General features: G+C 40.8%; 1 protein-coding gene across 8 annotated transcripts in view; it reads right to left on the bottom strand.

Moving 5' to 3' along the window:
* The window catches only part of LOC105475298 (laminin subunit beta 4), a 111,535-nt gene that overhangs the window by 69,348 nt on the left and 19,032 nt on the right, over positions 1-23,155 (bottom strand). For 6 of the 8 annotated variants that reach the window (XM_071094679.1, XM_071094677.1, XM_071094681.1 and 3 more), the window contains exons 5-15: positions 21,543-21,678; positions 18,876-18,949; positions 17,350-17,538; positions 16,239-16,302; positions 15,548-15,762; positions 14,227-14,347; positions 12,776-12,964; positions 8,138-8,317; positions 5,111-5,220; positions 2,224-2,303; positions 1,534-1,705 (exon numbers count right to left, since the gene is read on the bottom strand). In XM_071094679.1, coding sequence (XP_070950780.1) covers positions 1,534-1,705; positions 2,224-2,303; positions 5,111-5,220; positions 8,138-8,317; positions 12,776-12,964; positions 14,227-14,347; positions 15,548-15,762; positions 16,239-16,302; positions 17,350-17,538; positions 18,876-18,949; positions 21,543-21,678 — 1,530 coding nt within the window. The remainder of the gene's footprint in view (positions 1-1,533; positions 1,706-2,223; positions 2,304-5,110; positions 5,221-8,137; positions 8,318-12,775; positions 12,965-14,226; positions 14,348-15,547; positions 15,763-16,238; positions 16,303-17,349; positions 17,539-18,875; positions 18,950-21,542; positions 21,679-23,155) is intronic. The other 2 variants (XM_011730420.3, XM_071094680.1) reach the window with 1 other exon arrangement.

Below are 23,155 nucleotides of genomic sequence, written 5' to 3'. Positions count from 1 at the left end.
AATTAGGAATAATAGGTTGTTTGGAGAGTTAAATGAGACAATGTATGTAAAGCACAAAGCATAGCACATTAAATACATGGAATAATATTAATAATACAGCAACAGTGACAGCATAGCAAGCATACCATAACATTTTGTTAATGAATGTGCAAATAATCAAATGGTAACCAACTTAAATCTTTTCTACTACAGTTAAAGATCATACCCTCAGCAGAGAAAGAAAATTATTCACATTACTGCCCTTTAAACTCTTAATATCAATCCCACCTTGAATGCTTTTTCTTTTGTCATAGGCATTACTTTCTAACTTGTTAAGAAAATGTTACCTGCCCTTTAAACGTATTCCATGTCCTGGATATTTTTCCTTAGGCCACTGAGGGAGTAGTAAGGGTTCATATCATGCATGATTTAACCCCCCTCACAAGTGAAATCAGCATTGTTTCAGACGCTTTACTCACAACCCCTGGCTCAGAGCTGTATTGGCATACTTGATATTAGTCTACTTAATTGGTAACAGGATAAACATTTGTTCAGTATGTGCTGTGTTGGGGGTGCTACATCCATCTATTTTAGATAATTATGTTTATTCTGTTTTCTTATCTAAAAAGTGAGACCTAGTTATGACCTAAACAGACATACTAATACTTCTTTCCAAAAATTTTTTTTCAGCAAACATCATAAAGATGCAATATTCAAGACCATGAAGAAGAACCCAGACAATGGATTATTTCATTTGGAATTTGGATTCCACCTACTGCAGTTGTTACATCTAAGTAGGGGCAATGAAAATCTCATGCTATAGTCTTGAGTGTAGTCAGTAAAAGAGCAAATTTCAAGCCTCCTACGGGGCATTTTCATCCCTCCCCATCTGTCCTTACAGATAAGGAACAGATTCCAGGAATGACTCAGTTACTGGAACCTAGAATTCATTCCCCTTGTTTTCTTTGTCTGTCCAAATCCTGTCTTTGGGATCAACTTTCACATGCTTTCTCTCCTTAAAGAGTTTCACCTTGAATTACCTTTCCTTTGTCATATTCCTATCTGGAGTCACACTCTTGAGAACCTTCTATACCTTCATTGTTCATTTATTAGCAGATATCTATAAAGTTCCTACAGTGTGTCAGGCACTGTGCTATAGTGCAACAATGATGAATGCTGTACACATCCACCTCACCCTTTTATAGTTTATAGTATCATGGGGAGATGGAGAAGTAGACACTCAATAAACACATTTTGTCTGATGGGTATACCTTGAAACAGCAAAAGTAAAGTCTGTTTCATCATAATTTGATCCATTCACATTGATGGGCCAGACCCTGTGCTAGACCTGGGAGACAAAGATGAATTAAACAGAGACTCTGTGCTCAAGAGTTATATAATCTGCATTTGCAGGTTATAACAAACTCTGATCTGCATCTTTGGGCAAAAGCATTCTTCTCTAGGTATCTTAACCATGATCTCAAGTATGTGCTGTGTGTGTTTACTGATGTATCATCAAACGCAGTCTGTAGGGAAAGTAAATGAAATACGAACCAAAGGCGCCAGTCCTTGGAGTGGCATGGCTTCCTCCGCCTCGTAGAGATAGAAATTCAAAGGAGCAAAGAAGTAGCCAGGGGCTGGTTCAGAGCAGCTACGGCCAGTGACATGTGGGCGGCATTCACACTGCCCATTCTTGGGTGAACACCTGAGGAAAAAGCAATTCATCCTGAAAAAATACAAAGTAGGTGAGTGTAAAATGAAGGTGTATGGGTGCTGGGTTAATGCTCCCTGAGTTTGGAGCAATCCTGAGAGTCAGTCAATCAATAGTCCTGTGGGCAGATGTAGAAAGGCCATGGGTTTAACATAACTGGTCTTGAATAGTGAATCCAGGGTCATGGAGCCCAGGCGGCCACTTTTTTCCCGCAGTTCTGCTCTAAATTCTGGCAAAAAGGGGGCATTAGGATCTCTCTTTACAGGATGGAAAAAGCTGGTGTTTTAGGCAGGTCACACGTATTCAAGCACCCTTGCCACCAGCTTGTGGTGGGATACCCAGCAGAAGGATTGTTTACCTCACCCTTGGAAATATTTGAAGTGAAATAAATCAAAGGGTTGTAGTTAATGTTTCAAGATCATCGCTTGTCATGGAATGAAATTTTTCACCTATGACTATGAGCATATCAGAATAAAATGTGCTTTTATGTTTAAATAAGGAATATTGCTATAAAACTTACTCATTTGACTTACACGTTAGAATAAGCACCTCCAATATCACAGTCACAGGGAGAACACCCATGGAGATGATTTCCCAGGCCCCAGTATCCAACCTACAGAGAAAACAGGCTCAGCTGATTCCTGCTATGAAGATACTGTTGCTCTGAAGTGCAATATTGAAATCACTACAATGCAATTGCCACACATCAAATAGCCAAACAGCCTGCACCATCTCAGAGAAGCCTTCCTGGCCTATGTGCTTGGCTAGTGATCTCCACAGACACATCTCCCATCTCCAGGATTTGAAGTAAGGGGACAGGGCTGGGTACAGTGGCTCATGCCTGCAATCCCAGCATTTTGGGAGGCCAAGGCAAGTGGATCACTTGAGGCCAACAGTCTGAGACCAGCCTGGCCAACCATAGTGAAACCTCGTCTCTACGAAAAATACAAAAATTGCATGGGTATGGTGGTTCATGCCTGTAGTCCCAGCTACTTGGGAGGCTGAGGAAGGAGAATCGCTTGAACTTTGGAGGCAGAGGCTGCAGTAAGCCGAGATCATGCCACTGCACTCCAGCCTGGGTGATAGAGTGAGACTCCATCTCAAAAAAATTTTTTAAAAATGAAGGGGACAGGAAGGTTGTCCATGTAATGTGTCAAGTGGAAAAGCAATGGAAGCCTTACAATTCCTCTGACATCACCAGTTTATGCTCAAGCTGGGTTATGTATGTCCTATTGGAATAGAAGTTCTTCTACCAGCCTATGTGTAACTGCCTTTATCTCCCGTCCCCCCAACCCAGATGGAGTCTTGCTCTTTTGCCCACACTGGAGCACAGTGATACGTTCTTGACCAACCTCTGCCTCCCGGGTTGAAGCAATTCTCCTGCCTCAGCCTCCCAAGTAGCTGGGATTACAGGTGCCCACCACCACGTCCAGCTAATTTTTGTATTTTTAGTAGAGACGGGGTTTCACTGTGTTAGCCAGGCTGGTCTTGAACTCCTGACCTCATGATCCATCCGCCTCAGCCTCCCAAAGTGCTGGGATTACAGGCCTGAGCTACCAGGCTCGGCTATGTAACTGCTTTTAATAAAACTTATAGGTTCCCTTACCACAACAGTCCCTGGGGATTTTACCCATGCAATAGTGAAATGTTTGGAGGCAGAGAAATCATTCAAGTTAATTTTGAGATATTACATGAATATCACACTTTAGCATAGGCATTTGTTTATCAATCAGTTGTTTTGGCATAATAACATGAATCCATGTGAGAGATCAACTCTGTTGTTCCAGACTTTTTCCATCATTGCAACATCTTGACCGCTGTTCAAAATAAACAGCTGGTTAGATACAAATAACTATTTTCTAAGTGTTATAATATTTAGTATAAAATGCTCAAAAAAAGTCTTCTCCAACCAATCTCAATTGAACATGCTCCGATAAAACTTACATTTTAGTAGGTATGAAATTCTCATTGGATATGGTCTTGTTAAGCATCCATATTTTTTGTATCTTGGTACAATTTTACGCATGATTTTACTAAAAAAGATACCTTTTAGATATTAAACATTGATGTCTTTGGACACAATGTGACAAAGAACTTGATGTTTTTCCCCAAACCAAAACTTCAGTTTAAGAAAAAAAAAAAATGATGTGACAAGAACTGCTTCCCACAGGATGTGGTTGTGAAAACTCCCTCTAGGACAGGGATTGCTGCCATGCTGGCCACCTCAGGGCAGATCCACGGTGCCACTGGAGAAATGTGGATATGGAGAACCTGGTGGGTACACGGGCTCAGCCACAATGGACAGTTCCCCCATGGGGGTCCCTATTCAGTTATTTTACTTGCTTTCCCTGCAAGCAAAAGTGAGTCTGTACTGCACATGTAGCAGTTAACCAGCCAGTAAAAAAAGTCAGCCTGAGCCTAAGCTTTGTCTGGAATTACATGATTTGGTTGATCACATAATTTCAGGATTTGATGATGCTATAACCAACTGTGCTCCTTTTTTTGTGTCACACACTTATGGTCATGGAGATTGGCATGGCTGACCTTTCTCTTTAAGGTACAATTTTCAGATTTTCTGACTTCTCTTCTAGAATCCCTTCTTCATATTTCCTTCCTTGCTTCTTTCCCCCACCCTATCTGCCCCATCCTGTTTTCAGTAAAACGACTTAAAATATAAGCACAAAACCATGTCCTCATAGGCATATGTTTCTTATTCATCAGCTACATTTCTTCAGACACATCGAGGTCACTGTTCTTTTATTAGGTTAAGTTTTTGTGTTTTTTTCTTTCTAAAATGTTATGGTGAGCTGCCAAGATCGGAGAACAAAGAAAAGAGTTGGGTTTGAACTCCCCAATTGCATCATGCATTTCTTATGGAGTGAATATGTTTTATTTTACTAATTTTAGATGATACATGCTTGTATGTTTAGTAGAGTCTGTGAAAAATCCAAGAGTTTATTTCCCACAGGAATCTAAAATACATTAAACCTATGTTTGTTTTTTTATAAGACCTTATCCAAAACATTTTTAGGAAGGGCGCGGTAGGGATGATAAGGGGATTGTGTGCAAGGGATAGAAGAAAGTTCTGGTGGCCCAAAACATGGGCAGATAAATGTTCTTCTATTCTACTGCTTGGCATTTTCAGGAAAACAGTGGATAAATCTAATAACATCTGTGCCTGGGTCGGTTTAGTCCAGTCCAGTCGTGTGCTGGTAAATGTTTAACAGGTAGCTCAATGCAGGGGTGAGGGGAGGCTGATAGGTAGTGTTTGCTGATTTCTGTAGTGTAAATACTCATACCACTGGAGTACTAAAACACAATAGGAAAAGGAAGGAGATTAGCAAAACCAAGTCTCACCTAGGCAATGGCAACAGAAATCCACATCATTATATAAAAGGGAAATGATAGTCAAATACATACAGTGCATTCTTCGCAGTGTGCTCCGGTGACATATGACAGGCACAAGCATTGGCCTGTATCCACATCACAGGTCAAGAGTGGCAGACTCCCAAGGGGGTTACAGTCGCAGGCTGAAAGCACAGCATACACAGTTATTCTCATTCTTAATTCCTCCGCTCTTGTGAGTGTACTTAATAGCTCACACAAAGCAAGAAGTATAACTGCAAGAACACAGAGAAGCCTGCCCTGCCAGGTTTATTGTGTGCCTGGCTGGTGATTATTGTATTGCATACAATCTCACAGAGGAAATCCTGTGTCAGACACTTCCAGAGCCTTATGTAGTTTTACTGGATGGCAATTAGGAGGAGACAAGTAGGTGTAGTTAGCTGTACATGCTGCAGTACTGGCACAGTAACCCTGAGTGATGCTGACCAGGCTGGTGACTCAGAGGCAGGAGTTTCTGGGAGTCATGGTTATTACTGATGGCTCCTTCTCTGGCAGATGCATCTGGAATCCCGCTCTCTCTTCTCTCCCTTAGTACTTTGTTACTTTTTCTCTTAATACCCTCCGTCCTTCTTCTCCTTTACCCATAGACATTTCTGAGCCCTTCATATGTTGCAAAGGCTAAGAAGACATGCTACCAGAGCAAGGAATACACTTGCAGCAAATACCGACGTTCATGGAAATAACCCAAATGTCCCATTGACTAATGAATGGATAAATAAAAGTGGCACTTCTGTACAATAGTATGTTATTTAGCAATAAAAAATAAAGACGGATGTAATCTGTAATATGGATAAAACTTGAAAACACTGCTAACTATACCATCTTAACCATTTTAAGCAGGCAGTTCAATTGTGTTAATACATTAACATCGTTGCATAAACAAGCTCCAGAACGTTTTTCATCCTGCAAAACTGAAACTCTATGCCCTTTATATAATAACTCCCCACTCCTTTTCCCCTCTAAGCCCTAGTAACCACCATGCTGCTTTCTGTCTGATTTTGACCACTCTGGGTACCGCATATAAGTGGAATCATATAGTCTTTGTCTTTTTGTGACTGCCTTCTTTTACTTTGCATAATGTCCTTAAAGATCATCCATGTTGAAGGATGTGTCAGAATTTTTTTCCTTTTTAAGGAAGAATAATATTCCATTGTATGTAAACACCATATTTTGCTTATCCACTCACCCATCAGTGGATACTTGGGTTACTTCCACCTTTTGGTTAGTGTTGCTATGAATGTGGAAATACAAATATCCCTTCAAAGCTCTGTTTTCAATTATTTTGGGTATATACCCAGAAGAGGGGTTTCTTTTGTGGGGGGATGAAAATGTTATAGAATCGATTGTGGTGATGATTACACAACTTCCAATATACTAAAAATTATTGAATTGCTTACAGGGTGAATTGTATGGTATGTAAATTATATTCAATAAAGCTGTTATGGGCTGGGCACAGTGGCTTATGTCTAGAATCCCAGCACTTTGGGAAGGTGAGGCAGAAAGATTGCTTGGGATCAGTTCAAGACCAGCCTAGGCAACATAGTGAGACTCCGTGTCTTAAAAACAAAAAATTAGATGGCTGTGGTGGCACATGCTTATACTCCTAGCTACTTGGATGCTGAGGTGGGAAAGTTGCTTGAGCCCAGGAGTTTAAGGCTGCAGTGAGCTCTGATTGTACCTCTGTAAGCCAGCCTTAATGACAAAACAAGACTCTGTCTCTCCCCCCAACTAAAAAAAAAAAATTTAAAGCTGCTATACACCCACACACACCAAAATAATGTTCAACTTGTTCTTGGAGGACATCAGTTTAGTCAGAGAGTCAGAGAAACATGTGGAATGCTGAAAGGTATGATGGGAAATTGGTTTGATATATAATTCATTATCATGACATTTAATTTTGCCATCAAACCCAAGAAGAGCATTTTATTACAGAAAGATTCAGCCCAATGTTCTCTAAATATGCAAATAATCCACAGTTCCATATATGGGCAAAAATATGGAGCAGGAGGCTGTCACCAAATGGAAATTATTTACCCAGGGTTCCTGATGAATCTGTAGCTCTACAGAGGCCTGGAGCAGTTCTAAATTTCTGTGATCCTATAGCTGAGGGTTGGCTCATTTGGCCTCAGAAAACTGCTGAGGTTTTCTTCTATTTCCACTCCCCGCCTTCCCTGAGCTCTTTACTTTTTTTTTCTTTATCAGAGAACATATGGATCAATATTAGAAGGGGTGTGAGAAGAAAGTGGAAACATAATTTAAAAAATGAAAAGAGGCCGGGCGCGGTGGCTCACACCTGTAATCCCAGCACTTTGGGAGGCCGAGGCAGGCGGATCACAAGGTCAGGAGATCGAGACCATCCTGGCTAACACGGTGAAACCCCGTCTCTACTAAAAATACAAAAAATTAGCTGGGCGTGGTGGTGGGCACCTGTAGTTCCAGCTACTCGGGAGGCTGAGGCAGGAGAATGGCGTGAACCCAGGAGGCGGAGTGCAGTGCAGAGCTGAAAGCACTCCACTACACTCCAGCCTAGGAGACAGAGCAAGACTCCATCTAAAAAAAAATGAAAAAATAAAAAGTTCTCCACTAACTGCTTGGAATTTACGGGAACCAATATGTTACTTTTTAAAACCCAGAGGTTGGCAGGATTCTTAGGTATTCATGATCATCAATTTTTAGGGCAGACAGAGACAGCCCCAAGCTTTAAAACACATAGGGGCCAAGGTGGGCAGATCACTTGAGGTCAGGAGTTTGAAACCAGCCTGGCCAACATGGTGAAACTCCGTCTCTATTAAAAATACAAAAATTATCTGGGCATGGTGGTGGACGCCTGTAATCCCAGCTACTCGGGAGGCTGAGGCAGGAGAATTGCTTGAACCTGGGAGGTGGAGGTTGGAGTGAGCCGAGATTTTACCATTGCACTCCAGCCTGGGCGACAGAGCAAGACTCCATCTCAAAAACCAACCAACCAACCAACCAACCAACCAACCAACCAACCACATAGAGGTTGATGGATGCTCGCCCCATCGCCCACCGTGGACTTACGCTGGCAGCCCAAGGGGTCAGTGGCGCTCAGTCCGTAGTGGTTGGGCTTGCACTGGTCGCATTTGGCTCCTTCCACGTTTTCTTTACAAAGGCACTGGCCGGCCACAGACCCTAAGGCAGGATCAGAGTGGCTCACACAAATACCACCAGATATGGTCCCATCAGGGTCACATTCACAAGCTGGGGACACAGACATTCATTATTTTAGTTAATTGCAAATTGTGGGAAGCCTGAAATATAAGCACAGCATTTTACTCATGCTATAACTATCTCGCTTTGTTTAAATAATTAAATGTTTAAATAATTAGACCACTTGGCAAGAGCTATTCAGAAATGTCTCCCAGATCTCTAGCCTTGGAAAACTTTGAATAAATCCACACATATATTTTTAAAAGACTTTTAAATGATTCGAAAGTCAGAGGACCAGAGGAAGACTGCTGTTATGACTTATGTTAAGAATAGATTGATTCTTCTGGGGATGATGAGAACGTTTTGGAATTAGGTAGATGTGATGCCTGCACAACATTGTGCCGGTGAACTGCTGTTCATTTAAAAATGGTTAATATGTTATGTGAATTTCATCTAAAAATAGATTTAAAAAAAGACTCTAAAGGTGAAAATAAGGTCAAAATCTCTGAAACCTGGTTAAAAAGTAAGTCTCTCCTCTATCACAGAAAAATATGTCACAAGGAAAAGTGACATTCTATTTTATTTTCCTTGGAAGAAATACCTGTAAGAAGGAAAGGAAAGGAATAGCGAGAAGTATTCATATCCTTGGTTTTGTTGGGGGAAATCTGCCGACAGGTCAAGAGCTTGACGGAAGAGATTCTGGAAAATGGGATAAACAGTCACTTGTAGCAAAGGAGCCATAAAGGTAGCAACCTTTTTTCTGTTGTTGTTGCTGTAGACATTTGAACAACTCAAGGATGGGGTGTCATATGAAAAAGAATGTTGACAGTTTGAATTAATTCTAGAGGGTAGAACCAGGAGAGAGTAGAAGTCACAAAAGGTAGCACTTGGTTGAGTTTAGGCTCTCATTCAATGTCCTCTCTAATGAACTCTCTAATAGTTAAGGCTGTCCAATACTGCAGTGAACCCCTCATCATCGGAGGTGTCCAGGTAGATGTTGAAACAGCACTTGTGGCTTTGGTATGGATGGCAAATGTGTTGTTGGGCATTAGATGACCACCAAGGTCTCTTGTACCTTTGTGGTTCTGTGTTTCCATGGGCTTCCACTTTTAAGGAGGTCAATAAAAATTAAAAATACAAATATCCTGATTTTAAGGAACAGTCACATTCACATTTATACATGCTTCCTTTGGATTACTAAAAACAAAAAGGTCAAGTCTAAAACCATGTCTATATGACTACCATTTAGGTTAGTGAGTTTAATGGAAACAATTCAGTCAAACCAGTTGTTTCACATTATTGAAGCAACCTGTGTTTGCTCTCTGACGCAATCTTTCACATTTCAATCATTTGTTGTTTGTTATTGTTTTGTGACTGGTGACTTACTATGAAAAAATAGCATTGAGTTCTGTTTAGTTTGCAAAAACCACAATTTTCTTCTAATTAAAGCCAGTTGCTTCTAGAAAGAAGGGAACAAACTGGATTCATCTTAGAAGTGGCCAAAAGGAAAAAGCTAAAATTTCTTTGGGAGATACTCCAAAGAATCAGTATTGAGTTCCAGAGAATAATTTAATTATGCACAGAAGTATCCTTTGGGAAAGAGATGTGGGAGGGTAGATAGTAAACGTTCTTCGAAACAGCCTATGTCATGACCTTTAGAAGTCTAATTAAATGTCTTGGTGTCACACAATTCTAGCAAACTTTTATTATCAGCAGTTGAGTCTACCAAATCTTGCTTTTCTGTATCAAACTTAATGGCATCTTAATTATAGAAAACTTAAAATTAGTCAACTCTTATGCCTGGAATCTGCTTATGTAAATATTTAGGTTCGAACGAGGACAACTTAGAGAAAATTTATATGAGAATGCTAATCAATCTTCAAATACACATCATTTGTATATATACACACAAACATTTGTTTAGGTAAACTAGGAGAAACCGGGGTGTCTCATGATAGTAGTTGGTTACAAACTCCTCATCTACCTTTTATGGAAAAATTCCTTGTTTACAAAGAATGACTTCTTAGTTTCATACCAGGAGTACTAGTTTTCTTTCCAAAGCATTATCAAATTAATACTCAGTGGTTCTTAAGGAACAAGACTTTGATTGACGTACTCAAAATATTTGGTTTATTATTTCCAAATCTCTTTCCAGATTCCTAGATAACCTGTTTCAATAATTGTATTTCCCTGATTCTACCCAAGAGAGCAATTTAATCTTCTTTTATAAATACATAGCTTTTAAAACAATAACAGTTATGTGTGTGCATGATTACAGATTGTGGTAAAAACTGTAGGATACTTAGGAAATTGCTCTAAAGAAATAAATTTTCTGATAATCTAGTTCTTTATATCAATTTTGAACACGTCATGTAGGTAAATTTTATATAGTCAGGTGCCTACTGAGTAATTCAAGCCAAAATACTTCATTGATGCGTTTTCTATATTGTGATCACTTAAAGTTTGAAATCTAGGACATTGAATGTATTCAGATGGCTACTGAAGTACACTGTATAAGACTTCATTTTATGTATTATTATTATATGAAAGTTGAAGTTAGATTTTATAGCAGCTTCCCTGCCCTCACTTTAGCATTATTTGGATATACCCTAAGAAGTGGAATCCCTGAGTATTGGGAGAGGCAATCCTCAATGGGTGCTGGTATCCTGAACGTTCTTGCTAAGTGTGCCAGCCGTGCAAGGCCCCACTGGCTCTTTATCTAGCCATTTCTTAGAGTTGTGCTTGCAGCAAGCAACCTTGAGGGATGGAGTGGCATCTTCCCCTGCATAAAAAATAGGCTTGCTTCCACTTGCTATAAAGCAATGAATCCTCCAAGTTCAGTGTTCCTCAGCTGCATCATAAACTCACTAGATGTGCACTATTCACATGGTATCTTTGTGTCACTCCCATGGGACATGGGGACATGGAAACTCAGGCCAATACAATGATCTTGTTGCTTGCTATGCCATGAGTTACAAAGTCTTTTGTATTTGGCCCTAGAGTTTTGTGTCTTCTGTTATCCATGAAACAATAACAGGCCAACTTGTTAGTCTGCAAGTAGAGTAAGATTTCAGACCCAGTTACTGACACTGGGTATTTGAAATCAGGTTGGAGTATTTCTGTAGGCAAAAATGTGTAGCAGTGATGGGACGAGAGTGAGCAAGCAAGGTGGCTGGGGTGCAACATTTAAGGAGGTACCCACTCTCAGATTTGTGCAAGCAGCAAGTGTTAGCCCTGCACTTCCATCACCCTGATAGTGAGTTCTTCCTTACATTTTGGAACTTAAGTGCCTTCCTTGGCTCACTCTAGTCCCAGTCCTGCAGGAAAATGCAAATTAAAACAATGATGAGATAACATTTGATTAGTGAAAATTAAAGTGTGATAAAACCAAGAGAGCAAAAATTGAAGTTTGACAAAATCAAGTGTTGGCAAGGATGTAGAGCCCCAGGAACTCCCATTTACTATGGTGTGAGTGGCCAATGGCATATTCACTTAGGGGACCATGTGGTGTTATTTAATCAATTTGAAGTCCATACTCCATGGCCCAGAAATTCCACTGCTAGGTATGTCTCCTAGGGACAAAGTTTGCATAGATGCACAAGGTCACATACACAAGAATGTTTACTGCAGCATCCAAAGAAAAGTGAACAAATAAGTTTTGTCATACTTAAAGGAAAAAATTCTATAAGAAATTAAAATGGAAGAACTAAGGCTACCTAATATGGAAAAGTCTCAAAAATATAATGTTGAATGAAATACCCAAGTTGCTGAAAGACACATATAAAATGACATCATCTATCTAAACTTTGAAAACATGTCAACATATATTGTTCGTAGATAAAAACACATGTGAAAGTGTGAAAAAAAATCATGATAATGCAAAATATATGCATTTATCCCTAGCAAGGAGGGTAGACAAACGGGACAGTTGTGTACCTGAGACATCGATATAGTGCCTGTCATGTTTTATTAAAGAAAGTCCCGAGAGTGACAGGCTAAGACTGTTTTAGAGAAAGCTGATGGTGGGGTAGAAACGTGTCTAATATATTATTCTCTATTATTTTGTACATGCTTGAAATATTTCATTTAAGAAGTTGAGATTCAAGATAAAAGGTTTTTAAAGGTTTTTAAAAAGCGCAAGTTAAGTAACATGTTAGCTTATGCATCTTAACAGCAAAATTGAAGTGTCTACAGCCAGTCGAATGTTTTAGCCAATTTTACCACTTTGGTTCCTCCCCCAGCAGGCTTCCATGATACTCAAGGTGTCTGCCTCTCCTCGTGGAATCCTACATAATTTCCTAACTGCCAGGACAGACACAGATTATTTGGATCAACTTGTTTGCAGAAGGACAAGCTCTTAAAGCAGAGGTATTTTTGCAATCCTCCACTCCCCAAAATAGGGTAGTCCGGAGATGCCGTTAAGCAGAGGGGGCGCGGGCAGCCCCAGTAAGATCAAACTGAACTTGGCTCAGACAGCAGGTAGGATCCAGGCAGGGCCCAGGGACTCACGAATGCACGCGTAGGGATCCGAGATGGTCTTGAGGGGGTCCCTGTAGAAGAGGGGCCTGCAGCGGTCGCAGTGCTGCCCCTCAGTGTTGTGCTGGCAGTCTTCACACACGCCCCCGCTGAGGCCACCGCTTGCCAGGTACATAGTCATGTCGAAGTGACAGCGGCTGGAGTGGCTGTTACAGCTGCACGCTGAGAGGAGAAGAAAGTGACTGAGAGGTGGACCAAGGCCTCGGGTGGCACAGCCAGCACCTCCGCACTGGTCAGGGCACCCGCTGGCCCTCCGCGTCCTCCTGCCACTTTGTGTTCTTTGTATAGATGTACCAAGAAAACAAAGGGAGAAAATGTGTGCTCTCAGGGGATCTTTCTAGTACTCTGATTCTGCTCCAACGCTTTCTATAAAATGTGCTCCCGATACGTTAAATATGTAGTTTTTAAAAATCAAGTGAACAAAAGTAAATCATTTCGGTGATTTAAAGTCACAGAGTACAATATTTGTGGTATTCATTAAAGGATGCTTTTACTGACTTATGCTTTGTGCAACTGACATTTTTACATGAAATGTTCTGCATGCTCTGGGATTCCTAGAGAAGACGGCAAAGCTCAATCGGCCCGGCCTCTCCACATAAGCAGGGAGCTGCAAGGGCTGCGGTCAATTTTATCTCATCTGAGGCTGGGCCAGAGGCCTGGAGGGAAAGGCAGTCTGTTTGGAGGAATTTGTCTTCATGGTAATGTCTACACTGTTTGTCTTTTTGGTTCTTTTCCTGTAAACAGTCCAAGGTCAGGCTGCATTTTCCTGGGTCTTGTATACTGTGACTCTCATGGATGAGGCTTTTTTATTAGAGCTCTTCTAGGGACATTTCATTCCCTCAAATTGTTTGTCCTAGTCTGGGAAAAGAAATTGAATAACAAATTTGTTTGGAAGTTCATTAAAATTCAGAGGCAGCAAACATGTTAGCCAAACAAAACCAGCATCTTATTAGCCTGAATATTTTATTTAAAACAATACAATAGCCTGTCAAACTCAATACTGGGCCTCATTTCTCCTATTATCCTACAGCTGGGTTTAAGGTCACGCTCACGGAATGTATGACTATTCAGGATGACAGTACAGATCTCTGAACCAAATCTAGTGTTCACCAAATTCTTGGAGTTGCCTTGTCCCTGCTGATATTGCCATTATATGGCTCCGTACCTCTATTGGAAGGGTGCCACACAACATGCTTACTGTTTCATTTTTAAAATTAAACAATTTGTGGTGTGAGGATTGGAGAAGTTGGCAATTCTTCTATGTGAGATAATTGGGAACATCGGGATATCACACTATAGGAGCTGGGAGGACAGCCTCACCACTTTGGTGCCTGCAGCCCCACAGAAATGAACGAAGTGTTTCTCAAAATAAGGAAACTTAGAGAGAGCACACTCAGTCTATGCAGGAACTGAGTTTCACCCACATCTGCAAGCGTTGTCCTGGAGGTCTGCAGCTGGCCTCCAAGGAGCATCCTGGAAGAAGTCCTTGCATCTCTCACAGTTTGGACCATCTGTATTGTGCTGACAGACACACTGACCGTGAACCTGCATTGTGCAATAAATAGAGCATTAAAAGAGGGCTTGTCCTTGGGGACGTTGGGGTTCTTTAAATGGGAAATGAAATACCAGGTCCTGGTACCTCTCTGATCCTTAGTTTCCCGTATGTTAATTACAATACTGACCTTGACTATCTTCTATTATTTTCTTAACTAGCTTTAAACTTTATAAAAATTTAAAAAGTTCAGTGAATTTCTAAAATACAATACTGTTTTTTGGCTTTTCTAAGTTCTAGTTTCAGGGCAGCACATTGCAGCCCTCAATAAAGTGAGGGACAGGATGGCTAAGGGGTTTGTGTGGAGTCGTGGGGGAGTGGTATATGGGATTGTTCAGGAGCATAAGAAAAAAGAGGGAGTTAGAAAAGGGAACGAAGCTGAAGAAAGCCATGTGATTCTCCTGGATTTTCCCAAAATGCTCTAAATGACCCACATGCAGAGAGAGAAGTTCTGTTTCCAGTGAATGGGAAACAGTGTAGCTGAATGGGAAGGCACACTAGCTGAACATTAAGCCTTGTGTGAGTATGCCTAATAAACAGTTGACATTTATTTAGAAGACACTCTCCATGGGGCTCTGCATAAAACTACAACTCTTCTACAATATCTTTTAAGGCTAGTGCCCCTAGATGAGAGAGATCTGCAGTATTAAGACACAGCCATTCCCAGTGTAAGAATGCTACTTGGATTGAACATTTTACAACATCAGATATTGCTGAAATACCTTAGCATTGACTATAGGGTCTTGCACACAAAAGTCCTTCAATAGATTTTTGTAAGAGAATGAATGTGAAATTATTAGGTTGGTGCAACAGTAATTTCAGATTTTGCAATTAAAAGTGGTGGCAAAAACAGCATTTTTGCACCAACCCAATATGATCCCTCTCCACCAAATCTCCATGCTCTACAAAATAAATGAAAAGAGGGCGAGATGAAGTATCTTGAAATCCTAAAGTATAAATTCTGCTCACTAGTTCAATGATGTCCATATGCCGCAGAATCCACAAGCACCTGTGGCTGGAGGAACTGGAGGGTCCTAGGTGGCCTATTAGGATAGGCTGAATGGCACCCACGTAAGCATAAAGCTGGCACTTAGATTTGTTGATCTCCATGTGGAGCGCCTCATCTACATTCAGCACCAGGACAGTGAAAGGCAGGTAGGACAGCCCACTGTTCTTTCGGATTAATAACTCACCGTTCCAGGAGGGCTGAAAACATCTCCCCGCACCTTCTGCATAGGGCGACATTCGCTAGCATGGCCATTGCAAAAGCAGCTTCCCCGAACAACCATCTCGTACAGAGCATAGTAGTATTTATCAAGGGAATCATTTTGCCTCCTTCCAAGCAAAGTATCCCCAAGGGTGTGGAGCTTGGTAAAGTTTATCCTCAGGTTTGTCAATGTCACAAGGTCTAAAGAAAGGAAAATAATGAATCAAAGTGAATTTGAGGCGCATCAGTTCAAGGGACTCTTCTTGACTGATATACCCTTAATGTACTATAGAAAAGCGATTATAGGCCCAGTGTGGTGGCTCGCGCCTGTAATCCCAGCACTTTGGGTGGTCGAGGCAGGAGGATCCCTTGAGCTCAAGAGTTCAAAACCAGACTGGGCAACATGGTGACACCCCGTCTCTACATAAAATACAAACATTAGCCTGGCAGGGTGGCACATGCCTGTAATCCCAGCTACTTGGGAGGCCGAGGCACAAGAATTGCTTGAACCCAGGAGGCGGAGGTTGCAGAGAGCTGAGATCACACCACTGCACTCCAGCCTGGATGATAGAGCAAGACTCCGTCTCAAGAAAAAAAAAAAAGAAAGCAATTACAAGGAATATGCCAAACTTGAAATTTTTTTAAAGCTGATATGAAAAATATAAAGGAATTCATACCTTGGATGTAGGGGCTATAAGGGTTTTCAATATCAAAACTGGGATCCAAAACTTTTAAAACAACCTGTAAAACAAATATAGATAAATTTATAGTATATTACTCGAAAATGTAATTGTCAAACACACTTTTTTTTTAAACCTCCGAGGCTCAAGCAATCTTACTACTTCAGCCTCCCAGGTAGCTGAGACCACTGGCATGTACCACCACGCCCAGCTAATTTTTAAAGTTTTTTGTAGAGGTGGGGTTCTCCCTATGTTGCCCAGGCTGGTCTCGAACTCCCAGGCTCAAGTGATCCTCCTGCCTCAGCCTCCTAAAGTGCTGGAATTACAGATGTGAGCCATCACACCTGACTGTAAAATGCACCTTTATGGAAGAGACCCTGATCTTACAAGAAGGCTGAGCCATTGCTTCCCAGCTGGCATAGAATACAGATTATCATTTGGGTTATATATGAATAGAGGTACCAAGAGCAGAAATAAATGAAAGGTATTAATCAGTCATTTCTAGCTTTTTATGTACAAGTGGTTCATACAGGCAGAAAAGGCAAAGAGAACACTTATGCTGGATTGGGATGGAGTGATGGACAATTTGGCAAGCCATGATCAATTTGGATTTGGTGGGGAATTCTGGAGCTGTCTTCTGCCACTAATTCTTTCTGCTGTACCTGATAAAATAGTACCTGTTCAATCCCACTCACTCCAACCTTCTGCCAGGCACCAGCTTTGCTCAGAGTGTTGTTCCTGGCAGATTCCCCTGGGGTGGTGGTTTACAGAGCACGGGGATGAGATAGCTAACGCCAGGCTGCTGCTAGCTTACATGGCTCCTCCGCAAGCTTTAGAAATGGGTGTTCCTTCTTCTGGGTGCCTGGGGCCATGGTGCCCCGTTTAAGTTTTATCCCACTCCCACCTTCAGCTAAGCACTCGTGTGCAGGATTGCTTCTAAAAACGTATTTAGTATTTATTTGGGACTCATTTCAATTTAGACACTTTCATTTTTAAAAAAGCAACAGCCCAAATTATGTTGCAGTAAACACTATCAAAATTTTTTCATTTAATTACACTTTTTAAAAGTTTAATTTATATAAAATAAATACAAGGAAGGAAATGCTACCTCTCCACCTGTTGAGGGTTCAATATCCGAGTATTTGGAGTCACAAACAATGTCTCCCACTCCCTGGGCCTGGCCAGATGTGATGTTAGGAAAGGAAGTAGCACAGTCTTTTGCAAAATATTTGAACACTTTCCAGGTGTGTCCATAGTCTGTGGAACGTTCAACTAACATTGCAGCAGGCCGAAAAGTCTAGGAAAAATGAGTAAGTTGGCACATTTCACAAAGGCAGATTTTATTATCGACTTCAGATTGAGTATTTATATTTTCTAATTCCATTTTTAAAAACTTTAGGTGTATCTTTTTGTTGTTTGTTTTGTTTTTGAGATAGGATCTCACTCTGTTGCCCAGGCTGGAGTGCAGTGGCATGATCTCGGCTCACTGTAGCCTCAACTTCCCAGGCCCAGGTGATCCTCCCATCTCAGTCTCCTGAGTAGCTGGGACTACAGGTGCATGCCACCACGCCCAGATACATTTTTTGCAGAGTCAGAGTTTGCCATGTTGCCCAGGCTGTTCTCAAACTCCTGGGCTCAAATGCCCACCTCAGCCTCCCAAAATGCTGGGATTACAGGTGTGAGTCACTGTTCCTGGTCGGGTCTATCTTTTAAAATCTGCTACACAATACACACACCACAGTCTCTTTTCAGTATTTATGAGTACACACTTTGTCCTCATAATCTAATTGCATTATAAAAATGTTTATGGCATTGTGAATTATTAATGAAGAAAGATGGCTTATAAATTGAAAAGTTAATGTAGTTAATACTTTACAGCAATTTGTTGTGATTCTCTTTGCCAAGCATGCTTTTCCTCTGGCAAACTCTTATACATCCTTCAAACCTATCCATGAAGTTTATCCTGGTTCCCCACAGCAGATTTAGCCCCTTAAATTTCCCAGCATTTTAAATCAATCATACTGCTAATTCTGTACTTATCACTTTGCATTATAATTTTCTATTATATTTATATGTTTGTATCCATGACTAGATTGGGAGTTATTTGGAGACAAAGACTGGTGGGTTTTTTTTTTCATTTTTTAAATTTCATATTCATTTTTTCTTACCAAAATGAGCATAAAGTCTGACATCAAAATTAGAGTTTTCCTGAATGATTAAAGAAGCACTATAGCACAGTGATTTTCTCTGGCATCTGACTAACCTTAGTAAAGACTCTTTTTTCCTTCCCCTTGATCACAACCTTTCCATATTTACCTGAATAAGTTCCAGTTCCTGCCCTTTTCTCCCAAAAATTATCTTTATAGGTTTTGTGGTTCCTATCACCTCAGTACGGGGAGTTTTCCTTTTCTCTGTGTCTTCTAATTTTTTAAAAAAATCATATAGTCGTGGCCATTGATTTTTAAAAAGTGTTTGTTTTTCTTCATGTAAGAGTCAAAGCTCAGGTGGCAAAGGTCAAGTCTGAACTTATTCTGTTTTTGTTCACTGCAAGGAAGCAAGGCAGTGAAATTCCAGATAAGCACTGAGCATTTGGGGAATAGATAAAAGAGGGGCAGAAGGCCTATTCATCTGTACCTTAAAGGTCAAGATAAGGTGGCTGAACCGAAATAATGCCTCTAAGTCCAGTCTGATGCTGACATGATCAAGACCTAAGGAAGAATCCAGAAAGAAGAATATCAGTGAATTTGAGAGACTCCTGTTTATCATGTTAATTCCCCACTGTGGCTTATCTGTAATAAAATCTCTTTGATGCCACAAGGCTGATGATCACTTTCCCGTCTGTTGGAGTGGTATCCCATGCCACTCCAAGCCCAGGAGGTGTGGAGGGCAGGATACGTTTCACCCCGACGGTGCCCACATCTGTGTTTTAGTGGCAACACACATGGCCACTATGTGGCAGCATTACATATAACCAAGGGAGTTTCAGGACATTTGCCCTAGGTGGAAAGAGAGAAAGAGAGGTTTCATTTCCTTGTACTAAAATCTTGACTACACATAAACATGAGCTAGCTAGCCAGAGGATGGTAAAAACCAATGCACCCATTTCTTCCAAGAGTTGCTAAAAGTCATTTGAACTAGAATTTCCTTGTCACCTGGCATATAACACAACTTGGAATATTCCCCTTGGATTGGGGACCTGTGGGCTCTTCTGTGGCTGAGGTGGTGGCAGAGGTACCCTGGTCAGGGTTTTACACCAAGCTAGTTATGATCCATCTCTAGCACAGATGTGGGGTATCAGTCCTAACCTGGACACAAAAGCAGCCCAGATCTGTCTAGAGCAGCACTGTCCAACAGAAATAGAATATGAGTCATGTATGTAATTTTAAATTTTCTAATAGCCACATTAAAAAAAGTAAAAAGAAACAGATAAATTTGTTTGTAATAATATACTTAAACCAACATATTTAAAAGTTACTTTGACATATAATCAATATTTAAAAAATTAGTGATTTTTTAAAGACAGAGTCTCGCTCTGTCCCCCAGGCTGGAGTGCAGTGGCAGGATCTTGGCTTACTGCAACCTCTGCCTCCCGGGTCAAGGGATTCTACTGCCTCAGCCTCCCGAGTAGCTGGGACTACAGCCTTGCTCCACCATGCCTGGCTAATTTTCATATTTTTAGTAGAGACAGGGTTTTGCCATGTTGGCCAGGCTGGTCTCAAACTCCTGAGCTCAAGTGATCTGCCTATCTTGGCCTCCTAAAGTGTTCGGATTACAGGTATGAGCCACCGCATCCTGCCAGAAAATCAGTGATTCTTTATTATATATTTTCTCCCAAACTATGTCTTAGAAATCTGGGATGTTTTTACACTTCCAGCCCATCTCAGTTTGGATTAGACATGTTTCAAGTGCTCACACTGGACAGTATGGCTCCAGACGACAGTGGCTGGACTACAGTGAATCGGGGTTCAGCCTAGAGTTTTAGGGTGAAAAGCTTAGGGACGTGTTTGCTGCTAAGTGGGCAGCCACATTGCAGGCTGAGTGTCAAGAGTCCTAACCCTTTCTAGAAAGGAGATCTGTCCTTCTCTCTAAGGTGCTTGGTTGAGAATCCTTGCTCTATGTCATTGGCTTGGACAGAATGACATTCCCTTTGTGAGGAGATGTGGAACAAGTGTTAGATGTGGGGGTCAAAACAGCCATTAAGCAAAAATGGCACCATTCATCAGGAGGACAGGTGGCTGTGGAAAAAAACACCTCACATTCATTAAGGAGAGTCCAGCTGGAGATCAATAACTAGGATCCAAAATGAAATGGCATTTAGTAGACACCAGTCAATCATTGGTCAAGTGGATGACATAAATAAAACAGCCTCATATTATGCTTGCCCTAAACTATCTTATATATTATTATTATTCCCACACTCACTTCTAATGGTCTAAAATCTCCTAAAGGAAATACATTCAGGAATTTGTAGAGAATAGAGGAATTATAGTCCAAAGGGCAACACATATCAGTGTAGTGAATGAAATCGTTTTGTGCGGGTTAAGGAAAACTGAAGAGTTCCAGGCTAGTGTTAAAGAGGGGTCATCAAAAGTAGGCAAGCCTGCATCAGGAAAGGCAGGCCTGGATGGATGTACATTTGGGCACATGAGGCCCATGGCTGGGGTGGGACATGAGGATCCCTGGTCAGGTCCACATTTATAGTGAGCATCTAGGAACCCAGATGGTCAGTGCCAATGTAGGCTCAATATCACAATTGTTCACAAAGAGAGAAAGGCATACAGCCAGGAAGGAAAGAACTTCAGTCCGTAGCCAGCTATCCTTTCAATTCAGATATTTTACTTTGGCTTACAGTAAGAAGCAAAATGTTCTTTTTCTCTTTCCCTTCGTGTGTTGAAGGAAAAAGCACTTGGCGCTAACTCTCAGACTTCCCCTGGCATTATTCACTCGGTTTACATCAGTGTGTTTTGTATTAGGTTTAATTTACCAACACTTCATAAACTTTCTTCTTTGTATTATTTTTTTACAAAGAACAGAAGGATGCAGAGATATTTTCTTCCACATGGAAAGAGTGAAACATTCTGAGTTATGTGCTTAAAATATACTTTGATATTCCTGTAAAGGCAAGTATTCTTGTTAAAATGAAAATAAATTGTGTTCTTGTATGGGTCTCTATATTCTTGGAGGATACTGTTCCATTCCAATATAATACTTTGCTGTGACATTATTAAAACCATACAAGGAAGAGGATGTCATATTAAAATATCGAATAAATAAACAACTGGAAAAAAACTTAAATCATACCATTTTCAGACTGCCACCATTTCTTTTCTCTGTCTGGTTCAAAACTTACAATGACATTCTCAATGGTGTGGCTATTGGGTTGGGTGTATGGATCATATGGAAATCTAGAGTCACAGATGAAGCATTTTTGTTCCTCCTGGAAAACACCATCATTAAAATTAAAAATAAGAGTTGGAATTACTTATTGTTCTTCTAAATTAAAGGCAAGCTGTACTTACTATATTTATCTTCCAAACTGGCTAAAAATAAAAAGCAGAGGAAATAACAAGACATCAAAATTCCTATCAATAGGTGCCAAAGTACAACAATAAACTATGAATTAAAATTTTAGAAATTGATACATTTGGAATAAAAATGTAAATTTATGCAAAACTCATTTTCTGTCATATAAGAGGCAAAGGACCTGGAAGTTATTTTAAACTGCCACAACTAATATTAAGAAATAAAAAATTAGAAATAGACCTCTTAGAAGGTCTTAGTGAATTGGAACTAGTTTTGCTTAGGATTTTTTTTGTTTTTGTTTTTGTTTTTGAGACAGAGTCACTAAGACTGGAGTGCAGTGTTGTAATCTCCTGGGTTCAAGAGATTCTCGTGCCTCAGTCTCTCGAGGAGCTAGGATTACAGGCATGCACCACCACACCCGGTTATTTTTTTGTATTTTTATTAGAGACAGGGTTTCACCATGTTGTTCAGGCTGGGTGTTGAACTCTTGGCCTCAAGTGATCTGCCTGCCTTGGCCTCCCAAAGTGCTGGGATTACAGGTGTGAGCCACCACCCCCTGCTTAGGATGGATTTTTGAAGGTTACAACGCAAAGCCTGGCCTTTGAGTTTGCTTAATTTAATGCGTCTACTTGCAGCTGTACTTGAAACTCCTAAGGGGCTCTATAAGGATTTCCAAAGCACTGTCAGTGGCCTGCAGTTATTCCTGGCTAATACTCAGGGAACTCTGAAGGAGCTCTTTTGCAAAGCTTCTGGGAAGCGGAGGCTGGTCATTATAACCTCCTGTGCCGAAAATTGCCTACAACAGCATAGGCGCTCAGCTGGTGGCACTCAGTGCACGTTACTTGTATGTCCTAACCATGGCTCACAAGGCCCAACATGATCTGGCCAGGGCCACTTCTTTGCCTTTGTGTCTACTTGGCTTTTCACTCCCTTGACTCTGGCTACACGTGCTTCTTGCTGTTTTTTAAGCACTTAGAGTCAGAAGAGTTCAAGCTGTTCTTCCTCCCAGCTAGTCTTATCTCTTGCTCCTTCCCTTCTTTCAGGTTTCTGATTAAATACCTTCATTTCAAAGAAACATTCCCGGACTACCCTATCTAAAATGTCACCATCTTTTCACCCCCATGGCCCTCTGCCACTCTCTATTTTTTATCCTACTTTATATATTTCCTAAGCCCTTATCACTACTTGAGGCTGTATTATACAGTTGTTGGTTTATTGTCTGTCTCCATAATAAGAATCAAAACTGAATGAGGCAAGGACTTGGTTTTGTTTACTGCTGTATCCCCATTGCCTAGAATAGTGTGTGGTACATAGTAGATGTTCAGTAAAATTTATTAAATGCAGGATGATTTTAATGATTATTTCAGTTACCGTCTGTCAAAACAAATCAA

The sequence above is a fragment of the Macaca nemestrina genome, chromosome 4 (assembly GCF_043159975.1).
Source record: "Macaca nemestrina isolate mMacNem1 chromosome 4, mMacNem.hap1, whole genome shotgun sequence".
NCBI lineage: Eukaryota > Metazoa > Chordata > Mammalia > Primates > Cercopithecidae > Macaca > Macaca nemestrina.
The sequence above is the reverse complement of the archived record's forward strand: the minus strand, read 5'-3'. Positions and strand labels throughout refer to the sequence as shown.